At 33.1% G+C, this 23,427-nt stretch overlaps 4 protein-coding genes across 4 annotated transcripts; 2 read left to right on the plus strand and 2 right to left on the minus strand.

Annotated features, from left to right (window-relative positions):
* Nucleotides 1-9,446: 9,446 nt before the first annotated feature.
* Nucleotides 9,447-11,822, plus strand: LOC107496776 (uncharacterized). The gene is made up of 5 exons (XM_016118103.3): nucleotides 9,447-9,901; nucleotides 10,271-10,395; nucleotides 10,878-10,969; nucleotides 11,361-11,447; nucleotides 11,525-11,822. Exons 1-5 carry the CDS (start codon nucleotides 9,519-9,521, stop codon nucleotides 11,630-11,632), a joined length of 795 nt encoding a protein of 264 aa, XP_015973589.1. The 5' UTR covers nucleotides 9,447-9,518; the 3' UTR covers nucleotides 11,633-11,822.
* A 132-nt stretch (nucleotides 11,823-11,954) lies between these two features.
* LOC107496774 (uncharacterized) lies at nucleotides 11,955-16,376 on the minus strand. The gene is given in 18 exon segments (XM_016118102.3): nucleotides 11,955-12,295; nucleotides 12,369-12,460; nucleotides 12,608-12,694; nucleotides 12,780-12,815; nucleotides 12,901-12,988; nucleotides 12,990-13,053; nucleotides 13,164-13,248; nucleotides 13,326-13,359; nucleotides 13,485-13,552; nucleotides 13,672-13,800; nucleotides 13,879-14,025; nucleotides 14,297-14,380; nucleotides 14,486-14,591; nucleotides 14,863-14,927; nucleotides 15,117-15,224; nucleotides 15,330-15,517; nucleotides 15,607-15,724; nucleotides 16,181-16,376. Coding segments are annotated over 18 exon segments (1,725 nt in total). The 5' UTR covers nucleotides 16,310-16,376; the 3' UTR covers nucleotides 11,955-12,198.
* A 362-nt stretch (nucleotides 16,377-16,738) lies between these two features.
* On the plus strand, nucleotides 16,739-18,194 carry LOC107496778 (uncharacterized). Its single transcript, XM_016118105.3, has 2 exons — nucleotides 16,739-16,837; nucleotides 17,491-18,194. The coding sequence occupies exon 2, from the start codon at nucleotides 17,540-17,542 to the stop codon at nucleotides 17,978-17,980; it is 441 nt and encodes a 146-aa protein (XP_015973591.1). The 5' UTR covers nucleotides 16,739-16,837; nucleotides 17,491-17,539; the 3' UTR covers nucleotides 17,981-18,194.
* A 782-nt stretch (nucleotides 18,195-18,976) lies between these two features.
* On the minus strand, nucleotides 18,977-20,116 carry LOC107496777 (uncharacterized). Its single transcript, XM_016118104.3, has 4 exons — nucleotides 19,982-20,116; nucleotides 19,687-19,788; nucleotides 19,438-19,601; nucleotides 18,977-19,248 (listed from the first exon to the last, which is right to left on the minus strand). Exons 1-4 carry the CDS (start codon nucleotides 20,088-20,090, stop codon nucleotides 19,150-19,152), a joined length of 474 nt encoding a protein of 157 aa, XP_015973590.1. The 5' UTR covers nucleotides 20,091-20,116; the 3' UTR covers nucleotides 18,977-19,149.
* Nucleotides 20,117-23,427: the final 3,311 nt, after the last annotated feature.

The raw sequence follows: 23,427 nt of genomic DNA on the forward strand, positions 1-23,427 counted from the left end.
TAGAAAACCATAGCCTAAAATATCTTTGAAGGATAACTTTATTGGTGTTTTGATATATATATTTTGAGAATCAAGTTGAATGTTTCTTTTCTCTAATAAAACAATTTCAAAAACAATTTAAATTAGATATGGTATAATAATTTTTTTGTCACTTGCTTATATCAACCATATATATTGCCTCTTGCAATTATATTATAAGAAAAGATATTTTGTGAGGAAGTGTTTAAAGTATCTAAAATTTTAGCATTACAAATTAAATAACATTTTTCTTATATTTTGTAGTATGACATAATTCAATATTTCAATCCATATTACTTATATAATCCTGTCGTTTTTGCTCAAGAACTACTCTGCGAGTAAGAAAAGAAACAATAATTGAGAGAGTCAAGCTTAGCTTGATTAATTGTTTAACAACAAGCTATTATTAATCTTAAATCAAACCTTAATTATTGTAACTGAACACGCGTAAATATAAGAACTAAACGTTAATTTTTTTTGGTGACTAACTAAACGTTAAATTTTTGTTGGTAACTTAAAAAACTAAAAAAAAAAGGTTGCTTAAATAGAAAAAAAATTTCATTTAAGATTATTTTTAAATTTTTTTAAAGAAAAAAGAAGCTCAACATAACGAAGTTGTAAACTTATTGTCATATTTGTTATGGTGTATGCCACCGTATTTGTATCTCTTATAATCAAACGAAAGTTCACATGCAATTTCAATGCATGATATCCTTATTTTGAGTAATAATAGATCAACAAACTCAAAACCATTTTGGTGATTAGTAACAAGATTAAACGCTTCCACACAATCTGTCCCACAAATAATATCTCGTTAACCCACATCTCAGACTAAGAGATATCCTCTCTAACTAGCAAACAATTCCCCTTAAAAAAACTATTACTCCCGATCATTCCCAAACATCTCATTTGTCAACTCCCATTACAATCTCTAATAACGCAAGCAAAATCAACACTATCACCTGAACCAGGATAACTAGTATCACAATTAATCTTAAAAGTACCAATGGATAGAGAATTCCAAAAATCATTTAGAATAGAGGGAAGGAACATATGTTGTAATTCAAAAATATTCTTAAGCTTCTTTTCTGAAGCTAATGCCAGACAAATCATTTTTTTTGGAAGTCAAGTTTCATGAGGATTAAATATGTCATTATTCCTTACTCGCCATATCCATCAAAGTTCCGAAAAGAACCTGAACATATGCTTTTTGCTATGATACAAGAACCAGTTCTTCAAATCTAGAGGATGACAAGAAATATCCAACATATGCCATACAAGCTGAGTTTTTGAACAATCTCGAATATAATGTAAAACTGATTCCTGGCTAGAAAGACATTTTGGGCACATATCCAATGACGATATCTCTCTTTTGAAGCGAAAATTTACAGTCGGAAGAGTCTCCTTAAGATACAGCCAAACTAAAAACTTGTATTTTTTCAGAACAAGCTAGTGCCAAAGCCAAAACCAACTCTTCCGCTCTTCTAAATCAAACAGCTGCTTACATAACCATAACTAACCATTGCGTAAGTTATAAATTGTGATAACAGATTCAAACTAATACCAATTTATTTTTGGATCAACTGATCAGATAAATTAATTAAAAATAACCAAAATTTATGTTATTTAATATTTATTAATTATTACAATAATTAAAATAATATTATTAGTAGTAGTTAGTGAGGGACTCACAACAATGAAGCTAAGTGCCAAAGATATACACATACTACTTAATGCATAACGAGTTTAATTTTTTCTTTTTGAAATTCATCATGTCACTATGCAGTTTAGTGTAATAATAATCAGGGTGTAAGTTTAGAAGTGTTAGTCCCAGAGTTAGTGCGATTATCATAGTGTTAGTGCATACGACTATATATATATATATAAAGCATCGCATCATTGTGTACCGTGAGATAGGGTAATTTGCAGTGAATAGTACCCCATAATTCATGCATAAACCATGTCTACAATATTAGAAGTATGTAAAAACACTACCAAAAAAAAAAAAAGCTATGGCCACGGTAAAAAACTGTGACCATAGCTAGTAAAAAGGGTGACCATAGATCTATGGTCACGGTTTTGGACCTATGGTTACGGTTTTTTATCGTGGCCTATTCTCTCGTGGCCATAGTTCTATGGTCACGGTTTTTTGGGCTATGGTCACGGTTTTTATGGTCACGGTTTCAATTTTCAAAATCTGACACTTTAGGCCACGTTTTTTTACCGTGACCATAGGTTAATCTATGGTCACGGTGAAAACCGTGACCATAGCCTTACCTATGGTCACGGTTTTCACCATGGCCATAGCCTTTATGGTCACACCTCTTTAAAACCGTGACCATAGATAAGGCTATGGTCACGGTTTTCACCGTGGCCATAGCCTCTATGGTCACCCTTCCTTAAAACCATGACCATAGCCCTATCTATGGTCACGGTTTTCACCGTGGCCATAGACTCTATGGTCACCTCACCTAAAACCGTGGCCATAGCCCTATCTATGGTCACAATTTTTCACCGTGGCCATAGACTCTATGGTCACCCCACCTAAAACCGTGACCATAGCCGTGACCATAGCCCTATCTATGGTCACGGTTTTCCACCGTGGCCATAGACTCTATGGTCACCCTATGAAAAACCGTGACCATAGCCTATCTATGGTCACGGTTTTTCACCGTGGCCATAGACTCTATAGTCACCCTCCTTAAAACCGTGACCGTAGCTCTATCTATGATCACAGTTTTTCACGATGACCATAGCCTCTATGGTCACGGTTTTTTAAAACGGTGACTATAGCCTGTTGTTGTTTATGAGATTCAATTTTTTAAAATTATAATCACATATCTCAAAATGATAATAATAACAAAATAAATCTAAAAATAAGAAATTCAAGAAATCTAAATCATAAAAGTTTCATTATAAGATATATATGTTTAATTTTTAGTCTAAACAACACAAATCAAAATAGAGTGGAATTTTTCCAATTACATGTAATTCCTCAAAAAGTACATAACACATCAAAATATTACATTTACATAACTAAGGTGGTAAGACCCATCTCATGTGATATTTGTATGGAACATATTTTCTTCATCACATCATGTCTTCCTGCACGTAAAAGAAATAAACATGTTAGATATCTTGCAAAAATGCTTTTGATGATGACATATGCAGCAAAAGAAGGGAAACATTCATCCACAACAACACTCAAGAATTATTCACAACCATCATTCACTTCAAATAGCAGCTATTGCAAGAATGCAGCAGTAGTGATAGTTTAGACTCAGAAATTCATCAAAGTTATCACTACTGCACAAATAATTCAGAATCTGTTCATTCCAGCAGCAGCCAACACAAAAATAAGGTAACAATAATATTATGCAGCAGCATCATATAAACCAGTTTAGCACAAAAGTAAAACAATGAAACAGCAACATAGGATCAATAACAGTTTAAACCTAATCAACAGCACCAAACAAACTAATTTAGCACAGGGCAGATTAATGAAGCAGCAGCAGGAAGCTAAATTAGAACATGGCAAGTCATTACGAGCACAGGAAAACCAATTTCAGATAGAATAAACATCAGAGCTCAAACCTAAATCCACTACAAAATCAATTGACTACCTAACCACCTAATTCAACTAAGCTAACCTAATCAAACAGCAACCAAAAGCATACTATTAATTTAACTAGAAGTTTCGAACAGTACTTACTTCCATATCCTTTGATACATGGTTCGATCCAAGTGAAGGAGTAATGTTTCGCCGCGCATCATTTGGTGCACTACTCGCGTCAGGCGGAGATTGTTGGGCAGCTTCTATCATTACTTGCACTTGTTCTGCACTCATACCAGGATTGACTTGTTACAACAACGTTTTAATCAAGTTTGTTAAACCATCCAACTTGGAAGTTAAGTTATTTTGATTTTTCTCCATAGTTGAAACCACTTCATTATGTTGTTGCTGCATTTGTCGGATTTCCTTCTCCTTTTTAAGAGAGGATTTTGTGACTGATCGACCATAAAAACGAACTCTTCCATGTCTCTCCTTTCCGAAAACTGTTTGAACTGCTTCGCCCTTTCTCTCTCTCTCTTCGAAGTTCCACGGTGGCTGGATAGCGGAGGAGCGCGACGCCTACTCTTATTCCTCGTGGTGACAGAAAGCTCGCGGTGAGACGCGCTAGAGGAGCTCAGTGACGCTAGGGTTTCTGCCTTCTTCGATCATGGGGGCTGTGACAAAGTAGGGGTTGGGAGGAAAGTGAACGACAATGGTAGGGGCTGGGAGGAAGGGTAACGACGTATGATGGAGAGGGTTGGGAGGAGCTCGGTGAAGGTGGGGGCTGGCTTGAAGGAAAACGGTGAGAATAGGGTGGGGGGGCTGTCACGAAGTGATGATAGGGTTTTTTTTTCTAAGTTACTAATTAGGAGGGAATGGGGATTTGGTTGGGAGGGAGGGGAATTTTGGGATTTGGGGGGGAGGGGGCGAAAACGACGACGTTTATGGAGGGAAGAGTATCTATGGTCACCTCCAAAAACCGTGGCCATAGATATCTTTAGGCCACTTTCTAAAACCGTGACCATAGACCCTTTTAGGTCACCCTTTCGAAAAACCGTGACCATAGACCATTTTTGGTCACTGTAAAAAACCGTGACCATAGACCCCTTTAGGTCACTTCTAAAACCGTGACCATAGACCCTTTTAGGCCACCCAACAAAACCGTGACCATAGACCACTTTAGGCCACCTCCCAAAACCGTGACCATAGACCCCTTTAGGTCACCCTTTTTTGAAAAACCGTGACCATAGACCCTTTTTGGTCACTGTAAAAAACCGTGGCCATAGACGCTTTTAGGTCACCCCTAAAACCGTGACCATAGACCCTTTTAGGCCACCCCCTAAAACCGTGACCATAGACTACTTTAGGTCACCCCCCAAAACCGTGACCATAGGTACCCTATGGTCACCCTTTTTGTGAAAACCGTGACCATAGGCCCTTTTTGGTCACTGTAAAAAACCGTGACCATAGACCCCTTTAGGTCACCCCCCAAAACCGTGACCATAGACCCTTTTAGGCCACCCTTTTTAAGAAAATCGTGACTATAGGTACCCTATGGTCACCCTTTCTGTAACAACCGTGACCATAGCTTTTTTTTTTGTCACACTCTATGGTCACGGTTTTTGACCGTGACCAAGAAAACCGTAGCCATAGACCCAAAATATTGTAGTGAAAGGATTCTACCATATTTTAAAGGTACAATTAATTATAGATTATTATTTTTGAAGTCTACTGATTTTAGGTTAATTAGATTTTTAGATGTGAATTAGGATAGAATCGAAATTTATATGATACAAAGTTAATTAGAAGCTTTTACCTTTATTTTGGTTGTAATATAATTTCATGAAAGAGCAATAAACAAAATGAAGATGAGCAGAAATAGTACGAAAGCTGAATATCGATCCATGTATGTTGCACAAATAGAGTTAATGTTTATATAGAAGCTGCTTGAAGAACGGCACATTTATCGGGCTGCGTTTAATTATTTATAGGTACGAAATATTGAGCTAGACATGCAAAAATATAAAATTATATGTAACAGATAAGATATAGATAAAGATATTATATCTGAAGATATTGAATTAGTGTATTTTGTGTTTATTTTAATAAAAATGACACAATTTATTTTTTATTTTTGTTAATTTTTTATAATTATATTTTTTATTTTTTCTTAAATTTTTGAATAAAAATAAATAAGAATAAATTAAACTTTCATAATTTATTCTAATTTATTACTAAACAAAATACAAAAATATTAATTTTTATGTCTCTATCTAATTTTTTGTATCTTATTTTTAATATCTTGTCTTATCTTATTTTTAAAATCAAACGCAGCCTTAATGTCGTGCTCTATCAATCTATTGTAAGTTGTAACAACCAAAATATCTATTTGTTGGTAGCAAATCCAGTGTTGCACAATAAGTGCAATAGCACTTAGAGTTTGACTTGCACTCTTGAGAGACTTGGTGAATGAAAAGGCACTCTATGTTAGATTGCAGAGTCTTTAACCAAATCTCTCTCACTGCTTTTGTTTTAAAAGTATAGAACCAATCAAACTAAGATTTCGAGAGAACTCATGCCTCAGTTTAGAGGGGAAGTGTATTAAAGGTGTAACTTATTAACTACTCAAACTATATATAGTGATTGATTGGACTCAACTCACTACAAAAAAAATATTGAATATTGTCAAATTTATCGTCGTAGAATAACGGTGAATTTACTGAGAGAAAAGACATAGAATTCGTCAAGTTAAATTATTACTGGCAGATTTACGTTTCTAATGGTAAATTCATTGGTAATAATTGGAGAAAAACAAAAAAAGGCGCGTAAGTTAGTGTCGGATTTACTATTGGATAAATCTGCCGGTAAACTCATTTAATAAACCCTACGCCGCCGTGACTACCTTCTCTTTCTTCCCTTCTCTCTCTAACCCACTCTAGCTTGGCCCCTTGTCTCTCATTCTCGTTCGTAGAGCAACAACACAACCTTTGTTTCTCGTTCCGACTAGCTTCCAACTCCGGCGACCATTCGTTTGCCACTTCTCGCACCGGCAACATCATAGTGTCGTTACAACTCATTTCCTCTTTTTCGTTCTGTTTTGTTCTAGCAATCCAGGTACTACTCTGTTTTTAATTTTCGTTTCAGTTAATTTTAGTTTCGTTAATCTGATTTCTAGTTAGTTAGTTATAATTAATTTTCTGTTAGTAGATTTTAGGTGGTTAGGATAGGTTAGATTAGGTTATTATGTTTTAAATTGATAAAAAATATTTAGATTATTGACTGAATTGCTGAATATTGCTGGCGGAGTTATTTGAAATTGTCTGAATTATATTGATTTACTGTGTACGGTTGGTTTTGCTAAGATTTGATTGTCGGATTATTTGAACTATGCTTGGTTGTTACTAGTTTTGAGTTATTTGTTGCTAGTGTTGATTGTTGATTTGAAATTGGGGCCGTCAATTTCTATTTAATTTTGATTTTGCATCTTTGAAGTTTCTACATGCCAAGTATGGAACAACGTGGTGACATCCATGACTGCCAAAGAAGAGGCACAAAGACGATAAATTTTACAGTCAGACGTGAAAGAGAAGTTTTGTTGGTCAGATTCAAAGAAAAAGAAGAAGTTTTGTGGCCAGATTCGAGGGGTCAAGGGAGGAACAAAAACAGAAGAAGAAAGTAGCTGCAGTGAAGGATGAAAAAAAAATGGCTAACGTAGAGATGAAAGTGCGTGAAAGAGAAGAAGAAGGAGGCTGAGACAGTGTAGAAAAAGAAGAGACTAAAAAAGTTAAATAAATGAGGATAAAGTTAAAATTTTGAAAAATTATTAAGAATAAATTTGTCCAAAATTAAATTTTAAATTGTGTTTTACCCTATCTCATCATTTCAGCATAAAATACATATATTTTATATATTTCTGTGTATAAACATTAAATGTGTATAATCGTATTTTTTTATTTTTGTATCTTACAAAATAAACATTAAATATCTATGTCTTTAATAGACATGGACACTAACCAAACAAATCCTAAGACATTGATACCTAAAAAAAATTCAGATTCTACATATATAATTCTATACCACTTTAACATCTCTCTATACATATTTATATCCTTGCTGATAGTTAAAAGTAACCTTTTAAATTTATTGTGATGATATGCTGTTTGTAACCGTATAATAAATGGAAAATACAAAAATGAACTTGAATACACATATTCTCTAGTCTATAGAATGTAATGAACTTTCTGCTTAACATAAACTAAGAAATAGGGTCAATATCAGAAAATTAAAAACTATTAATAATGATTATTATATATGTATGTGGTCTCAAGTTAAGATTAGTTCATTGAAGAAATTAAACTGCCGTAGCAAGCAAGAAAAAACATATAATATATAATACAAACTAATTAACTAAACTTCCACATATACAAACTGAATCTTGTTCTACAAGCATTGGGCAATATCTTGTGTAATATACACTTCTTTCCCAAGTTATTACATAGTGTTAGATTCTTTAATTATGAAAATAGCCGCCGTAATGTTTTACTTATCATTTGACCGTATATATTAGACTTATAGATTCTTTATAATAACTATATGAATAAATTAAACTGAAATTGCTAATTATTGCATATGAATTATGATGATAGCACTCATCTCTGATTATAAAAGTAGATTCATTTTTATGGTCCTCCTCCTCCATTGGGTTTATTATGTTCATTTTGTTTGTTTGGCCCTTCAATTATTTTCAGCTTTTCATTTTTTATTGACCACAAAAAAAAAACTTTTCATTCTTTACGAGATAATAATTTAATTGGTTATTCAATTTTACAAAAATAATTAAATATCTGTTAATATTTAAGTTGATCAAATAAATTTCTTAATTTTAAATACTAAATCAAGTTAGTCTATTATTAGTTTTAATTAATTTGTAATTTACATAAGAATCTTGCTAATGAATAACAAGTGCTCTAAAAACACACTTTAAAGATATTATAATTAAAAAGTTCACATAAAAATATAAATCAAATATTTTTTCAAGTCTTTTTCTGCATTAGAAAAAAGTTATATATTTTAATAGGGGTGGCAACAGAACGGGTAAGGGCGGGTTTTTGCTCTATCCAAACCCGTCTCGCCGAACAACAATCCGTATAGAACTCGTCCCTCTTCTACCCGCGAGTAATAAAACGTTAAACTCTAACCCGTCCCACCCCTATAATTATTAATCATTTACTAATTATTTTACATATATTATACATATTATATATTAAAATTATGAATAAAACCCAAAATAGTCCCTGACAATTACCTCGAAAGACAACGAGGCCCTTAACAAAAAAAATCTAATCCGACCTCTGACAATTATTTCGAAAGAAAAAAAAATTCAGGTTATTTTTTTTGTATAGGGACTAATCAGTCTAAAAAAAATCAGAAACCGAATTTGGTGTTTTTTTTAGTCTCATTGTCCGTTCGAGATAATTGTTAGGGAACAGATGGGGTATTCACTCTAAAATTATATATATTATATATATAGTGAGGGCGAGTAGGGGCGGGTATTACCTAAACCCGACCCTATTCCGTCCCTCCCAAGAATCCGTCCCACTAAAAATTCGCTCCAATACGGGATGAATAATTACAGAAATGGAGTGAGTACCCACGAGTTCGGGGTGATATTGTCATTCCTATATTTTAACTTGTTAATAAGATTAGATATTTTAAAATATAAATAAAAAGTTTTTCTCTTTATAAAATAATTTGAGTTTTTTAATTTTTTTTGTTCAGTTGGGTTGAAATTTGAAAACGACGAATTGTATCCGATTTCAGATTTCAGAAGCTATAAATTACATATGTAATGTAATCAAACGAGGCAACACAATCACCAGACTCAGTAATTCGAAGTTCAACTTCAAACAACAAATTAAAATAATAATAATAATTAAAAAGAAAAAAGATGAGTTTTCTTGGACGAAGTTTAGCTGGGAAAGAAGCTGCATATTTTTTTCAGGAATCCAAACAGGCGGTGGGAAAATTGGCCCAGAAAAACCCTCTCCCATCCAAACCCAACAACCTCGACTCCGTCGAACACGAATTACTAGGTGGTGGTGGTGGTGGTGGCAGTGGCGGCAACGCCGACGTGCTCCCCGAGGTTCTAAGGCACTCCCTTCCTTCCAAAATTTTCAGAGACGAAACCGCAAATTCAACCAATTCTTCCTTCTCTGCTTCCAAATGGGTCCTTCATTCTGACCCAAAAATCCAATCTTTTGTTAACCCTGATGCAATCAACCCGCTTCGAGCTTATGTTTCATTGCCTCAGGTCACGTTCGGTCCCAAAAGGTGGAATTTTTAATTCAGGAGCCCTTTAATTTTACTAGCTTATGTGGAAGAATGGAATTTGAGGCCAGTTATGATATAATTTTAGTTGCATAAAGTTATTTTTTGAGTTTGAAGTCTTAAAGGTTTAAATTTGAGTTCCAAAACCCTTTAACTATACTAGTTTATGTGGTGAAAATTTGAGGGAAATTTGTAGCTAGTTCTTATAATTTTAATTGCATAAGGTTCTGCATTTGGTTAAGTAGCTAAGAGGGCAATGAAGGTGTTCTTAGCTGTTCAATTTTGGTTTTTTGGGGGGAATTCCCTGTTCGTTGCTAAGCTAATACTTTATGTAATTTTAGACTTAATGGTTTTGTATGTTGTATGTTGCAGATGGGAACTGCCTAAAGCAGAAAGCACGATTTCAGCTTCAACAGCTAATGACTTGCGTCAAGATAGGCAAACCACCCATGTTAATCCGGAGAAGTTGAAAGCTGCAGCTGAAGGGCTTGCAAATGGTATGCATTTCATTCCTTTCGTTAGATTGCTTATGTGGTAATCAATAATTGGTAGTTGCTCTCTCATTTGGGAGTTCTGAGTTTGTCATGGGTGCTTGTTCATTCTATTATTATCCATGTTGCGGATGTAAATGGTAGATGTTAGAAGCAATTTTCGATTTTTAATAACTGTGGATAAGAAAATGTTGTTAACTATGGAATTTATTTTTGATGCAACATTGGTGAAAGAGTTTGTTTTGCTCACTGCTGAATATGTCTGTGGATTTCTCAGTATTTACTTGACAGTTACAAACTGAAACATATTAGCTTTGGTATCCATAATCTCTCCATCACATCTTCGTAGAATTCATATTGTATAGAGGATTCATAGTTTCTTTCCAAACGTGTGATTTTTCATGGTTACTGTTGATTAAGTTAATGAAAGATGCCATTTGGAAGCCCCTCTTCTTTCTGATGCAAATACTTTATTTTTGATTTTGTAGTTGGAAAAGCATTTGCTATTGCCACTGCAGTTGTTTTTGGGGGTGCTGCATTGGTGTTTGGTACCGTAGCCTCCAAGTTAGATATGCACAATGTAAGTGCGTGTTAGTTATCTGTTCACTCTATAACTCTCTTTAGTCTTTTATTATGAAGTGATCTCGCTCTGTACTCGGCATGTTTGAAAATGCATGAATGATTTCTTATTGAATGTAAAACTAGTTAAGTAACCCTTTTGAACATGTAAGTGTCCCATTTTCAATGATCATTCTTCATTCACTATCATGTCCATTGGCAAAGTTAGGACCATAAGATTTCCTCACATAAGCATTGGCAAAGTTAGGACCATAAGATTTCCTCACATAAGCATTGGAAATTTTGAATGGTAGCTCTTGTAGTTTCCTATGTTTTGTTGATGGTTTTTCAGTCGTATAACCATATAGAATCTCTCCGACTTATATATCCAAGATTTTTCATTGTTTTAACAGGCCAGTGATATCAAAACTAAAGGAAAAGACTTTGTTGAGCCACAACTAGAGAGTATCAAAGAGCGATTTGTTCCCATGAAAACATGGGTAAGCTTTAATTTGGTAATTGCATTTTGTTTAATAACTGGATATTCAGATCACAACTTAAAAGTTGGGGTTTGCAGGCTGAAAATATGTCAAGAAAATGGCATTTGAAAAGGGAAGAGGATGCTAAACAGAATCCTTTGGCAAAGGAGTTAGCTAGAATGTGGGGTGCAAAAACATCAGATTGAATGTTGCAAGATTCTCTATTTGTGATTGTAAATGTTGAAGCTTATGAGAGTGAAATAATATAAAATATAGGTAATAAATTAAGGTAGTTGTTAATGGTGGTGGAATATTGTTGCTTTGTATTAATTCAACAATTCCTTTGATTGTAAGGTTTTGAATATGATTAGAAGTAAAGGTTCTTGTTCTTAATTAGATGTAAATGTGAATATTTAAGGTAGCTGACTGCATTTGATTGGAGACTTATATTGCTGGTGATTTCAACAACAATATTGAGACAATTGTTATATATCAAACTGGAAATTGTTTTATCCATTTTTGAATATGAATATTCATTGTTTTGTATGGTACAACTCAAGTATATTCATAAAAAGCCTAAATAACGTAAAGAATTGAGTACCCTCCTAATCAAGACCAATTTTAGAGATTCCACCATTATTCATTTACAAGGATCAAGAGTGAGTGAAATGAAATGCACATTCTTGACAAGCACCACTTCTGAAATTGGATGTTAGGGAAAAGCAAACGATCTTGACAACTTCATATCTGTTTTTGCATCTTTGAAGTTACTTCAAAGCTTGTAATCAAGACCAGCTCCATATTTCCAGGCCTCTAGATGCCGCCTCCACCGGAAACTCGTCTTCGATGGTAATGTATTCAAGAATGGCCTTCCATAAAAATGGAACATGTGAGAAAAATAGCCTTAAGTGGTTTAGAAGTAAACTTGAGAAGAGTTATTACCTCACAACAGGATCAGCAAAGGTGGAGAGGAAAGTATAGTAACCAAGCATCAGAAAGTGTTTGGACCAGTCAAGAAGCACAGGAACACCAACCTGAAGATAGTGTTTACTTCATTGACTAATCATGCCAATTTGATTTTAGTTTGCATAATGTTTTAGCAATATTGATAACATTTTTTACTTTTGGGTCAGAGCAATATTGATAACATTTGAAATATCATATAATAAAATCATGATTACCTGTTTAAATATTGAAGGGAGAATTTGAGGATTAGTTAACATAACTAGTCCCAATGTCTTGGAGAGTGGCCCAAACTGAACAACATCCTGTGGTAAATATAAGATTATATTTCTATTCATTCTTATTTCATAGTCCAAAAATTATGTTCAAATAGGTACTAGGAAAGTCCACCTGTAGAAATGGTCTTAGTACTGGATCTCCAAGCCTCTGCAAAAGTGAAATATGATATTGAAGCTGAAGAGTGATAACTGATAAAGATAAGCAATTCTAAGACATTAGAGAGATAGGGCACCTGCATACAATTAAAGTTGGTATAAAGAAGTTCATTAATAAAATCTTCAGGAACATTGGTGATAAAAAATAATGCAGAAAAATACCATGTATGGATTCAGAAGAGACAAGTCTTGTGACTCAAGATAATCACCATTCATTGCTTCATATATTCCTTCATTGTAGCAAAGTGCAAAAAAGAGTTAGATTTAGCTGAATGTTATAGCAATGTTTATTAGCCCTTCACCATTTTATTGTTGGTTGCACCAATTTAGAAAGGCATACCAGATGAGAGTCTTCCAAGGTGCCTGGTCAAGCTTCCAAAACCACCAAATGAAACTGGTGATTGTATGCCACTAGCATCACCAAACTACATAAAATAAAGCTTCACTAATTCAACATTACTTGAGACAGAAGCTTCAGAAAGTGAGAAAAATGTAATTTTACCTGTAAAACTCTATTAAAAGCTGATGGTAGAGGGCTGCTAGGTGCTCCATACAATAGAAAGAAAAAAAAGAGAGACTATTAGCAGTGTTCTTGGCAAACTATATTAGAACTAAAAGATACAGGAGTTTGTTACGGATATAATCAAATACATATCAACACCTCTCGCGATATGTGGGAAAGATGCCATAAATAACTCTCAGTATCTCTAAATCGTCGAGCGAAACACCCTGTCATATGAAAGTGGCAAATGGTGTTCAATCAAAATAACAGACAGTTAACTATTTGTACATATTTTCAGATACATTAATCTTAGAAAGTACCAAAAAGTGACTGACAAAAAACTAGCCTGATATTCTGGCATCAGATCCCAGTATTGTTCCAATAATTCTTCCAATTTTGGTGATCCCGGTTGAGGTTCTACATAAGTGAACATGTAAGTGGTGCGATCCAAAGGACCTGATCCAGCTGGAAATGCCTGCAAAGATTTCAGCTAAACTTCCAAAAATAAACATGGGGATACTACTAGTGTTCAATTGATGTAATAAAACTTTACCTCCCAAAAGTATTGTGCTTTTGAGTTCCCTACTTTCTTTACTGATGAACTGCTATATATGACATCACTGTTAGAGTTTTTCTCGAAGCCTCGTGCGCAAGTTCCAACAACAAGGCAAATGCCATCGGGTTTCTTCCCGCATCTTATCTGTAGAATCATTGCAGGTGACACTGGAAAGAAGCTTCAGGTAAAAATGTTCTTAATATTCACTATCAACTTATGCAGATTTCATTAAATCAAGTTGGTAGATAGAACTTCTGGAATTGCTCTTTTTTCATTTTGCCAAATGAGTATTCAATCTTATTTTAGTCTTATGCAATGCTAGAATAGTCACAGTAAGAGAAAGGAGAACATACAACATATTAGATCACAGACTATCATGTTTTGAGTGCAGCAATGAGTAAATTATGATCCTGACCTGTTTTACAACAGGGGAAAAGTTCCCCATGGCATCGATTATAAGACGAGATAACAAGATTTTGTCCTCAGAAAGTTTCAGAACCTGAAAACAAAATGTGCAAACATTTATGATTCTTGATCATTGAATAAAAACTTTACATGCCTTTTAAGGTGATAATAACATTTACAACAGGTTAAGATAACTCACTGCAGCATCCTCATATACATCAATGCCGGCAACACTGCAACCCTCAAAGATGACTCCGCCAAGGGAGATAAAACGTTTCTTTACAATCTCAATTAGCTTTACAGGTCTGAAATCACAGATAACATAAAAGAGGCAAGGTGGTTTTCAGTTGAATATTAAGCAATTTTAACGAAATTACTTCACTGTAAGTTAAAAGCATATAGAACTTTTGTAAGCATTCAATAATGCTATATCCACACGCAAAACTAATCATTACATATCTTTCAGTAAGATCATTCATAAATTAAAATCATTCATTCATAATTGAAATTCAGGACTTTATTCTAGTTCATTACTGGTATATGGATACCGAATTAGTCTAAGGAATGAGGACTTACGAAACACCAAGATTAAGAATGTCCTCAACCCAGATGTCACCTTTCCCTTCAAAGCCACATCTATTCTGTATAACTCAGAATTAATCACAAAAAATGAGGTTAGACATGAAATGAATTTTTTGGCAATGTTAGGTAATAAGCATAATAAGTTGTCATACAATCTTTCAGTATGTTTAGATATGTGATGTATGTTCTAAGTGATGATTCTTGCTACACAGAAATTGGCAATTGAAGTGAACAAATTAAGAAATTACTGGATTGAACTTTGCGGCTGTGGCTCTATCAATATCTTCTTCTTCCAGGACTCCAACTTCCACTAGTTCCATAAGTTCCTTTCTTGATATGTTCCATTCTTGCTCCCTCTAAGATTAAATCAACATAGACAGCAAGAAAAATTCAGCTTGATCACTCAAGAAATTTGTTGACACTTTTTCTGACCAATGACTAATGTAGCTATCAATACATACCCCTTTTAATACATTCCTTTCTACAATGGCTACTCTAAGGCCTTTAGCACACAAGGCTGTTGCAATGAAGATCCCCAGAGTGCCTCCACACACCAACACGTCATATGAGCCTTGTGCTTTGTCGGCCAGATTGGACGAGCGAAATGAGCTTGGAACAGTAGAGACAACTTGCTGAGGTTCTTGCACAACTGCAGTATATGTCACAAGCTAAGATCCCCAATTATAGCTTCATTTCTTTTAATTAATGCAAGAATTTGAATGCCATGATGAAATGAACCTTCTTGAGCAGAGCATATGTTAGACCATAACTGGTCTAATCTTTTCAAGGCTTCATAAGAGTATGCTCCCCCAGCCCCACCAACTTCTCCACTCACTGAAACACTCTCCATTATCCTCTACAAAATAAACAAGTTTCCATATCAATCTTCATTTGGACTTCTTACAAAGAAAGCACAACATTTCATAACATCCAATGTAAATTATACCAATCTCTCTTAAGATTATGTAATAATATTCCTTGTTTTGTCAATGTTTACAATAGAGATTGTGAAACTACTTATCCCAAAAACTAAAACTAATAGGTAGAGAGACATATAAATGGTTATATTTAACTCACATAAGAGTCTTTTTTAGATTTAAAATGTGAATTTAGCTGGTCATAGAAGTTCTAATAATATACCATGAAACTACTAATTCCAAAAGTTTAAAAAGATAAATGGGGCATGTCAAGGATTATATGTAACCATATAACTTAACCTTCTAAGAAGATTAATGTAAGCTTCTATAAACAAAGAAGTGTTATTTGTTATATCATCTAACATTTATCAGCAATTAAAGTATTGAATTAGTACCTGTGTTCTGGAAGCAACAGCTTGTGGTCTACAAAGGAAGGTTCTTCTGCCATATTTTTTCTGCTGGAATGGATTCCCCACTGCAAGCTGAGATATTCCATTAAAGGGTTGAAGCTGAAACAATGACATAACAAAAGACACTAAAAGAAAAATAGAAGAATAATAAACAATAGAGTGATCAAAGAAAATCAACACACTTTCACTCTATGCCTTGTATTGCTCTCAGGTTCGTTTATATCATTAACATAGAGCAAGAAAGTTTGCGAACCACAGGTGAACACGTTTCCAACCAACCACGTCAAATATCCAAAAGTAGCAAATTTCAATAAAAAAGTAAAACTTTTTGAAATTTTAAATAAAAATTTGATTTTTACTAATTTATAAATTTTTAAACTAAAATCCCAATCTTAAATTCTTAATTTCTCTTTTTCCTCGAGAAAAGAAAATTAAAAAAAATAAAAAGAAAGAAAATGAAAAAGGGCAACCTAGAGACCCGGTTTGAAATTTTAGTTTTTATTTTTAATATATAAAGGTTTCAACTTTCAATTTTTTGGGGATAAACCTCAATACCCAGAGAGGGTTTATCATTCTTCAGTAGGGACTAAGAAAGAAAGCAAGGTCTCGCTGCATCTTCAACCCTGCACTTCATTTGCACAGGTAAAGTCTCAACTTTTATTCATAAATTTCGTGTTTTTTCTGTTCTTTTTAGTTGTTGTTCATCAGCTTCTGGCATATCAGATTGTGGTTCTTAATGGGTGTTCGTGTACCTCTTTTTTGTGAGCTATGGGAATTTTTCTAATCAGTGACCACGCATTAGGGTACTTAAAACTCCCTCACCCGTCAATTTGTTTGAATTCAGCCTCTATACAGTAAACAGTGAAACGTGTAGATAATTTCATGTAAGAAGTGAGCATTCTATAGCTCTTAATTTGAAGAGAATCCACAACAATTGGTTACAGGTCTTGATTTTCACATTGATTGTGAGAGATAGGTAGACTACTTTGTCAGTAAATGTTGGATTTGTTCTGATTTTGTAAAGTTGGATGAAGGTTTATTTTGGTAGTTGATTTTGTAAATATAATTCAATTTAGTTCTTGACATCTTAAAATTAGTATTTTACCGGTCATTTTAGTCCCGGCATGACGAATCCGTTGATATGTCACATTAAGTGACGTGTCATTGTGGATATGTGATGCCGAGACTAAAATGACCCAAGGAATGCAATCTTAGGGGGCCAAAATACTCATTTTAAAATGTTATGGAGCAAATGAATCATACTCTTGTTTATATTTCTTAAATTCTTCTTGCAGATTCAAACAATTTGATACGGAAAGCGTGTCGAGTCAACTCTTAATAGGCATGGCAAGCCTGTTAACAACATCAACCTTCACATATTCTCCTCTCAACAGCCACACCAAAGATTATAGTAATAAGTCCGGAAATTCTTCTACAGGAAGGAGATGTTCCATAAAAGCAATGAGGATAGAAAAATCTTTGGAAGAATTATACAATGTGAAGGTCGAAAGGAAAGTGTCTTCTGAAAGGCTAGCTCAACTTGGAGTCTCAAAATGGTCAGTGTGGAAGACCGGAAAATGCAAGTTGCCGTGGGACTGGCAGGTTGACCAACTGGTGTACATAGAAGAAGGGGAAGTGAGGGTTGTCCCGGAAGGAAGCAAGCGATTCATGCAGTTCGTTGCTGGTGACTTGGTCAGGTACCCCAAATGGTTTGAGGCTGACCTATGGTTCAATGGTCCATATCAAGAACGATATAGTTTTAGAGCATATGGTGATGATTATTGATGATGATGCTGCATGATTCTCCCATAAAGTTACTTGATGTCCACCATATTTGGATTGTGTTTTATTTGGGTAAATTACAGTAGTCTTCCATGATATTTGGTGAAACTCATTGTGACTTCGCTCTAATTGTTAGTGTTATATTCTTCAAAGTATAAGGTATCGGTTGTATTGTTCATCTTAATCTTTAAGGGAGGTCAGTGTACGATTTTAGAAATCGAGCAAGTTGAATTTTATCAAATCTTAGTAGAGGTTAGTCTAATTCGCCTTTTTTTTTTTCCAATGTTGGTGGTTTCAATTTCTGTTATATAGTAGTCTTTTCTTTAAAAATTGTGATGTAAATTTTATTCTTCATCACTTTCTGAACTAACATTTTCCAAGTTTGAATGTAATTGTTATAACTGCAAATGATAGTGTATAACTCTGTTTGAGTTACCAAAAGTTTCCCTTCATATGCATCAAAAGGACTAATTCTCATTGCTTAGATATTGCTGCCAAGAATCTTTGATTACTGTCCCTGCGAATAATTCCTATACCATGTTTATTATCACTAAACACAGCATAGTCAAAGTTAATTTTGATCCTTTGTCTTTATTTTGTCCAAATTCTTCTCATAGCTAGCTGTTTTTAGTTATATAATTAGAAGCTCAAATATGAGCAATATTTGGAAGAAAGAAACTCTTTTTGCAATATACACAATATTATATTATTACCAAATTGATTCTAAATTAAAAATATTATATTAATGTTAATAAGTATTTTTTTTTTACCTATTTTACTGACTTTTTAATTTATAAAATCCGAGCAAAAGTGAAAACCTAAGTGACAATTTTGAGAGAAAACGTCCAAGAACAAACATAAATGGAAGTTTACTTCACTCGTTAATATAATAAACAATTATTAAAATAAGTTTAATTTTTATGATAATCTGAACCTTGATGTCATTGTTGAATGGAACATGTTATTTGAGTTTTTTTTTTTTATTATTTGTGGGTTGCTATTAAGACAGGGCAAATAGAAAAAGAAAAAGAAAGCAGAAAAATAGTTTAATTGTTATTATGCATACCAATAGAAACACTCATTTTATAGAACATAGATATGACTCTCATAAAGTCATATGTCCTTAGAAATTTTATTTTTAAAATAGTTAAGGAAACTCCATGCATGGCACTTCATTTGGTAGTTGCATCATCAACTTTGAAGGGAGAGATAATGCAGGTTAACTTCTTTCCATTCTGGTCCACAAATGTCATGTTCATATGATATGTTCCCTGCAATACATGCATATATATATAGCTTTAGAATTGGTAGAGATATAACTATTCATTTGCCTCCTTTTATCAACCAAACTTTTGTAAAGAGTAATTTCATGATATGATATTAGAACTTTTATAACTTAAAGGTCTAGAGTTCGATTCTTATTGACTCCGGAAAAAAGAATTTCGGCATAATAATAGAACCTTTGGAGCAACTGCAGGAAACCTCATGTCTAGAATGAGACCATGCTTTCCAGCAGAAACAGGACATTGCTTTTCCTCACAGACATTGCTTGCATATGTATACACAGCATCTACTTCATCACTTTTAAGTCTGTATTGTGCTTTTCCACCAGTAATTGCCTCATCTGCATCAATTTTATCATCAATACATTCATTCATTACAAAGATGGAATTAAAAACAAAGAAGTTGAGAAAGAGAAGCTTCATCACCAGAATGAAATGTGGTGTTAATGGTGAAGGGAACCCCTCTCACCACAGGGTTGGATGATGCTTTCACTGCACTCACTTTCATACTATACTTTGCATTCTTATCTGCAAAGCCAAATATAAAATTCAAGTAACAAGTATTAATATGTGAAAGAAACCGAACATATAGAATGTTATTAATTGATATAATATATTTATAGTGTATGTTTGAATAATTGAATTTAACTTGGTTTGATTTATAAAAATAATAAAATACACTGGCTAGTGGCTATTAAAGTAAAATATCATTTCTAATTACCACAGTATTTGAAGGTAAGATCTTGAGATTGAACATTTGAAGAAGAAAGTGGGAAAATGATGGTTAAGAAGCAAAGGAAAGTGAAAGCTGAAGCAGAGTGAATATTCATGGTTATTGGTTATGTCTATGGCTAGGGCACATCGCTGTTTTAATAATTTTAATTGTTAATCTCAATTATAAAAAATATATATAATATATATTAATTAAAATTAACGGTTAAAATGATTGAAATGTTAATATTTTAGGTACATTTAAAAACTTTTCTATATTATAACACATGTTAAATGCAACAACTTGTCGGTGGTTGTTGATACTATAGATTGATTGTGACAAGTTAAAATTTCAATGGATGAAATCAAAATCTTTTATAAAGAATAAATGAAATATATTAAAGCATGGATGCATGATAGAGGAAATTATTTTTGTGTGTGAGATAACATTATTGTGAAGGAATGGCTATCTATAGTGAAGGGTCATACAACTTCCTGACATAGCTCAAACAGTTGCTTGGCTCATGTTCATTAAAATTCTATTTTTCTTTTACATTGATATGTCATTTTAATTCTTGATACATTTGTTCCCCATGAGAGCATTTTGAAATGTGGATAATATGGCACAGTCAAAGAAAGCTAAGGACTGATCTTGTGTCGGTGAATGTTAACTTAATGAATTTAATTTTCATGTATTGTTAGTATAAAAATATTTTATTTAGATAATTATTAAAAAAATAATTTTTAAATTTATTACTTAAAATATCATTTAAACGTATGAATTTAATTGGATAATCGTATATATTTTTTTATATTATTAATATATTAAAATTAAACTTACTTAATATGATATAATAAACATAAAATTACACTAGTATAATAGAGAAATAAATGAATATTTTGGTCAATTTTAATTTTATCAAAGGCTTTTTTTTATTAGGTGTAAAGAGAAATTCTGAACTAACCATCTTATGTGAATATCTCTGATATTGATTTGATCAGTAAAAATTTCTAATAAAAAATGTTGAAAGCACCATGAAGATTTTAATATTGATCTCCAGGTCGAAAAAAGATCGGGTTGGATTTGAAATACATTTGCATTCTATTTCTACTCAACTAGCAGTGGATATAGGTGGTTCATTAAGTAAAAGTTTAATTGAACTGAATTTGAAACTTGGTTATGGATTTGGAGGCTTCAAGTGTCGAAAAAATACAATTTTTTTTAGCTTTGTCTGTATAATGGGGTTTCTACAGTTGAGCTTAGGTTTTATCATGATCTTAAAACGTCTGATATTTGTTGTAGATATCAACAAGCTTTTGAATTTTTCTTTATTGCCTCAGGGACTATATCAAAGTAAGAAAAATTTTGACTCTTTTAGATACGTATTTTGTTTGTCCAAGTTTGAACAATTGATTAAAGTGGGATGCCAAGTAAAAAAATATTTTTTTTGTTTTATTCAACTCTTTGATAGATTTAGAGGGACAGAAATAATGATCTCTACAACCCTGATGATGGTTGGAATGCCAGCAGAGTAATTAGTATGATCCGAAACAAAGAAATTCTGGACTAATCATCTTATGTGAATATCTCTGATATTGATTTGACCATTGAAAACTTCTAATAAAAAATGTTGAAAGCACTCGGAGGATTTTAATATTGATCTACAGGCCAGAAAAAGATCGGGTTGGGTTTGAAATGCATTTACATCCTATTTTTACTCAATTAGCAGTGGATATAGAAGTTTAATTGGGGTGAATTTGACACTTGATTGTGGATTTGGAGGTTTCAAGTGCTGAAAAAGTACAATTTTTTTTTTGCTTTGTCTGCATGACAGGATTTTTATGGTTGAGCTTAGGTTTCATCATGATCTGAAAATGTCTGATATCTGTTGTAGATGTCAATAAGCTCTTGAATTTTTTCTTCATTGCTTCAGAGACTGTATCAATGTAAAAGAAATTTTGACTCTTTTGGGTATGTATTTTGTTTGCCAAGTTTGAACAATTGACTGAAGTGGGATGCCTAGTAGAAAAATATTTTTTATTTTATTCAACTCTTCGATAGATTTAGAAGGATAGAGATAATGATCTCTACAACCCTGATGATGGTTGGAATGCTAGCAGAGTAATTAGTATGATCCGAAACAAAGAAATTTTGGACTAATCATCTTATGTGAATATCTCTGATATTGATTTGACCATTGAAAATTTCTAATAAAAAATGTTGAAAGCACTTGGAGGATTTTAATATTAATCTACAGGCCGAAAAAAGATCGAATTGGGTTTGAAATGCATTTACATCCTATTTCTACTCAACTAGCAGTGGATATAAAAGTTTAATTGGGCTGAATTTGACACTTGGTTGTGAATTGGAGGCTTCAAGTGCTGAAAAAGTAAAATTTTTTTGGTTTTGTCTTGCATAATGGAGTTTTCATGGTTGAGCTTAGGTTTCATTACGATCTTAAAGCATCTGATATCTGTTGTAGATGTCAATAAGATCTTGAATTTTTTCTTCATTGCCTCAGGAACTTTATCAAAGTAAAAGAAATTTTGACTTTTTGGGCATGTATTTTATTTGTCCAAATTTGAACAATTGACTGAAGTCCTAGTAAAAAATATTTTTTTTGTTTTATTCAACTCTTCGATAGATTTAGAAGGATAGAGATAATGATCTCTACAACCCTGATGATGGTTGGAATGCTAGCAGAGTAATTAGTATGATCCGAAACAAAGAAATTTTGGACTAATTATCTTATGTGAATATCTCTGATATTGATTTGACCATTGAAAACTTCTAATAAAAAATGTTGAAAGCATTTGGAGGATTTTAATATTAATCTACAGGCCGGAAAAAGATCGAATTGGGTTTGAAATGCATTTACATCCTATTTCTACTCAACTAGCAGTGGATATAAAAGTTTAATTGGGCTGAATTTGACACTTGGTTGTGAATTGGAGGCTTCAAGTGCTGAAAAAGTAAAATTTTTTTGGTTTTGTCTTGCATAATGGAGTTTTCATGGTTGAGCTTAGGTTTCATTACGATCTTAAAGCATCTGATATCTGTTGTAGATGTCAATAAGATCTTGAATTTTTTCTTCATTGCCTCAGGAACTTTATCAAAGTAAAAGAAATTTTGACTTTTTGGGCATGTATTTTATTTGTCCAAATTTGAACAATTGACTGAAGTCCTAGTAAAAAATATTTTTTTTGTTTTATTCAACTCTTCGATAGATTTAGAAGGATAGAGATAATGATCTCTACAACCCTGATGATGGTTGGAATGCTAGCAGAGTAATTAGTATGATCCGAAACAAAGAAATTTTGGACTAATCATCTTATGTGAATATCTCTGATATTGATTTGACCATTGAAAATTTCTAATAAAAAATGTTGAAAGCACTTGGAGGATTTTAATATTAATCTACAGGCCGAAAAAAGATCGAATTAGGTTTGAAATGC

This window comes from Arachis duranensis, chromosome 7, assembly GCF_000817695.3.
Source record: "Arachis duranensis cultivar V14167 chromosome 7, aradu.V14167.gnm2.J7QH, whole genome shotgun sequence".
Taxonomy (NCBI): domain Eukaryota; kingdom Viridiplantae; phylum Streptophyta; class Magnoliopsida; order Fabales; family Fabaceae; genus Arachis; species Arachis duranensis.

Coding starts and splice junctions, on each gene's coding strand:
- LOC107496776 (XM_016118103.3), top strand. CDS start 9,519: ATGAGTTTTCTTGGACGAAGTTTAGCTGGGAAAGAAGCTGCATATTTT. Junction 9,902..10,270: donor GTCACGTTCGGTCCCAAAAG/GTGGAATTTTTA, acceptor TGTATGTTGCAG/ATGGGAACTGCCTAAAGCAG. Junction 10,970..11,360: donor CCAAGTTAGATATGCACAAT/GTAAGTGCGTGT, acceptor TTGTTTTAACAG/GCCAGTGATATCAAAACTAA.
- LOC107496778 (XM_016118105.3), top strand. CDS start 17,540: ATGGCAAGCCTGTTAACAACATCAACCTTCACATATTCTCCTCTCAAC.
- LOC107496777 (XM_016118104.3), bottom strand. CDS start 20,090: ATGAATATTCACTCTGCTTCAGCTTTCACTTTCCTTTGCTTCTTAACC. Junction 19,789..19,981: donor TCTTACCTTCAAATACTGTG/GTAATTAGAAAT, acceptor TTGGCTTTGCAG/ATAAGAATGCAAAGTATAGT. Junction 19,249..19,437: donor TTCCTGCAGTTGCTCCAAAG/GTTCTATTATTA, acceptor CATGTATTGCAG/GGAACATATCATATGAACAT.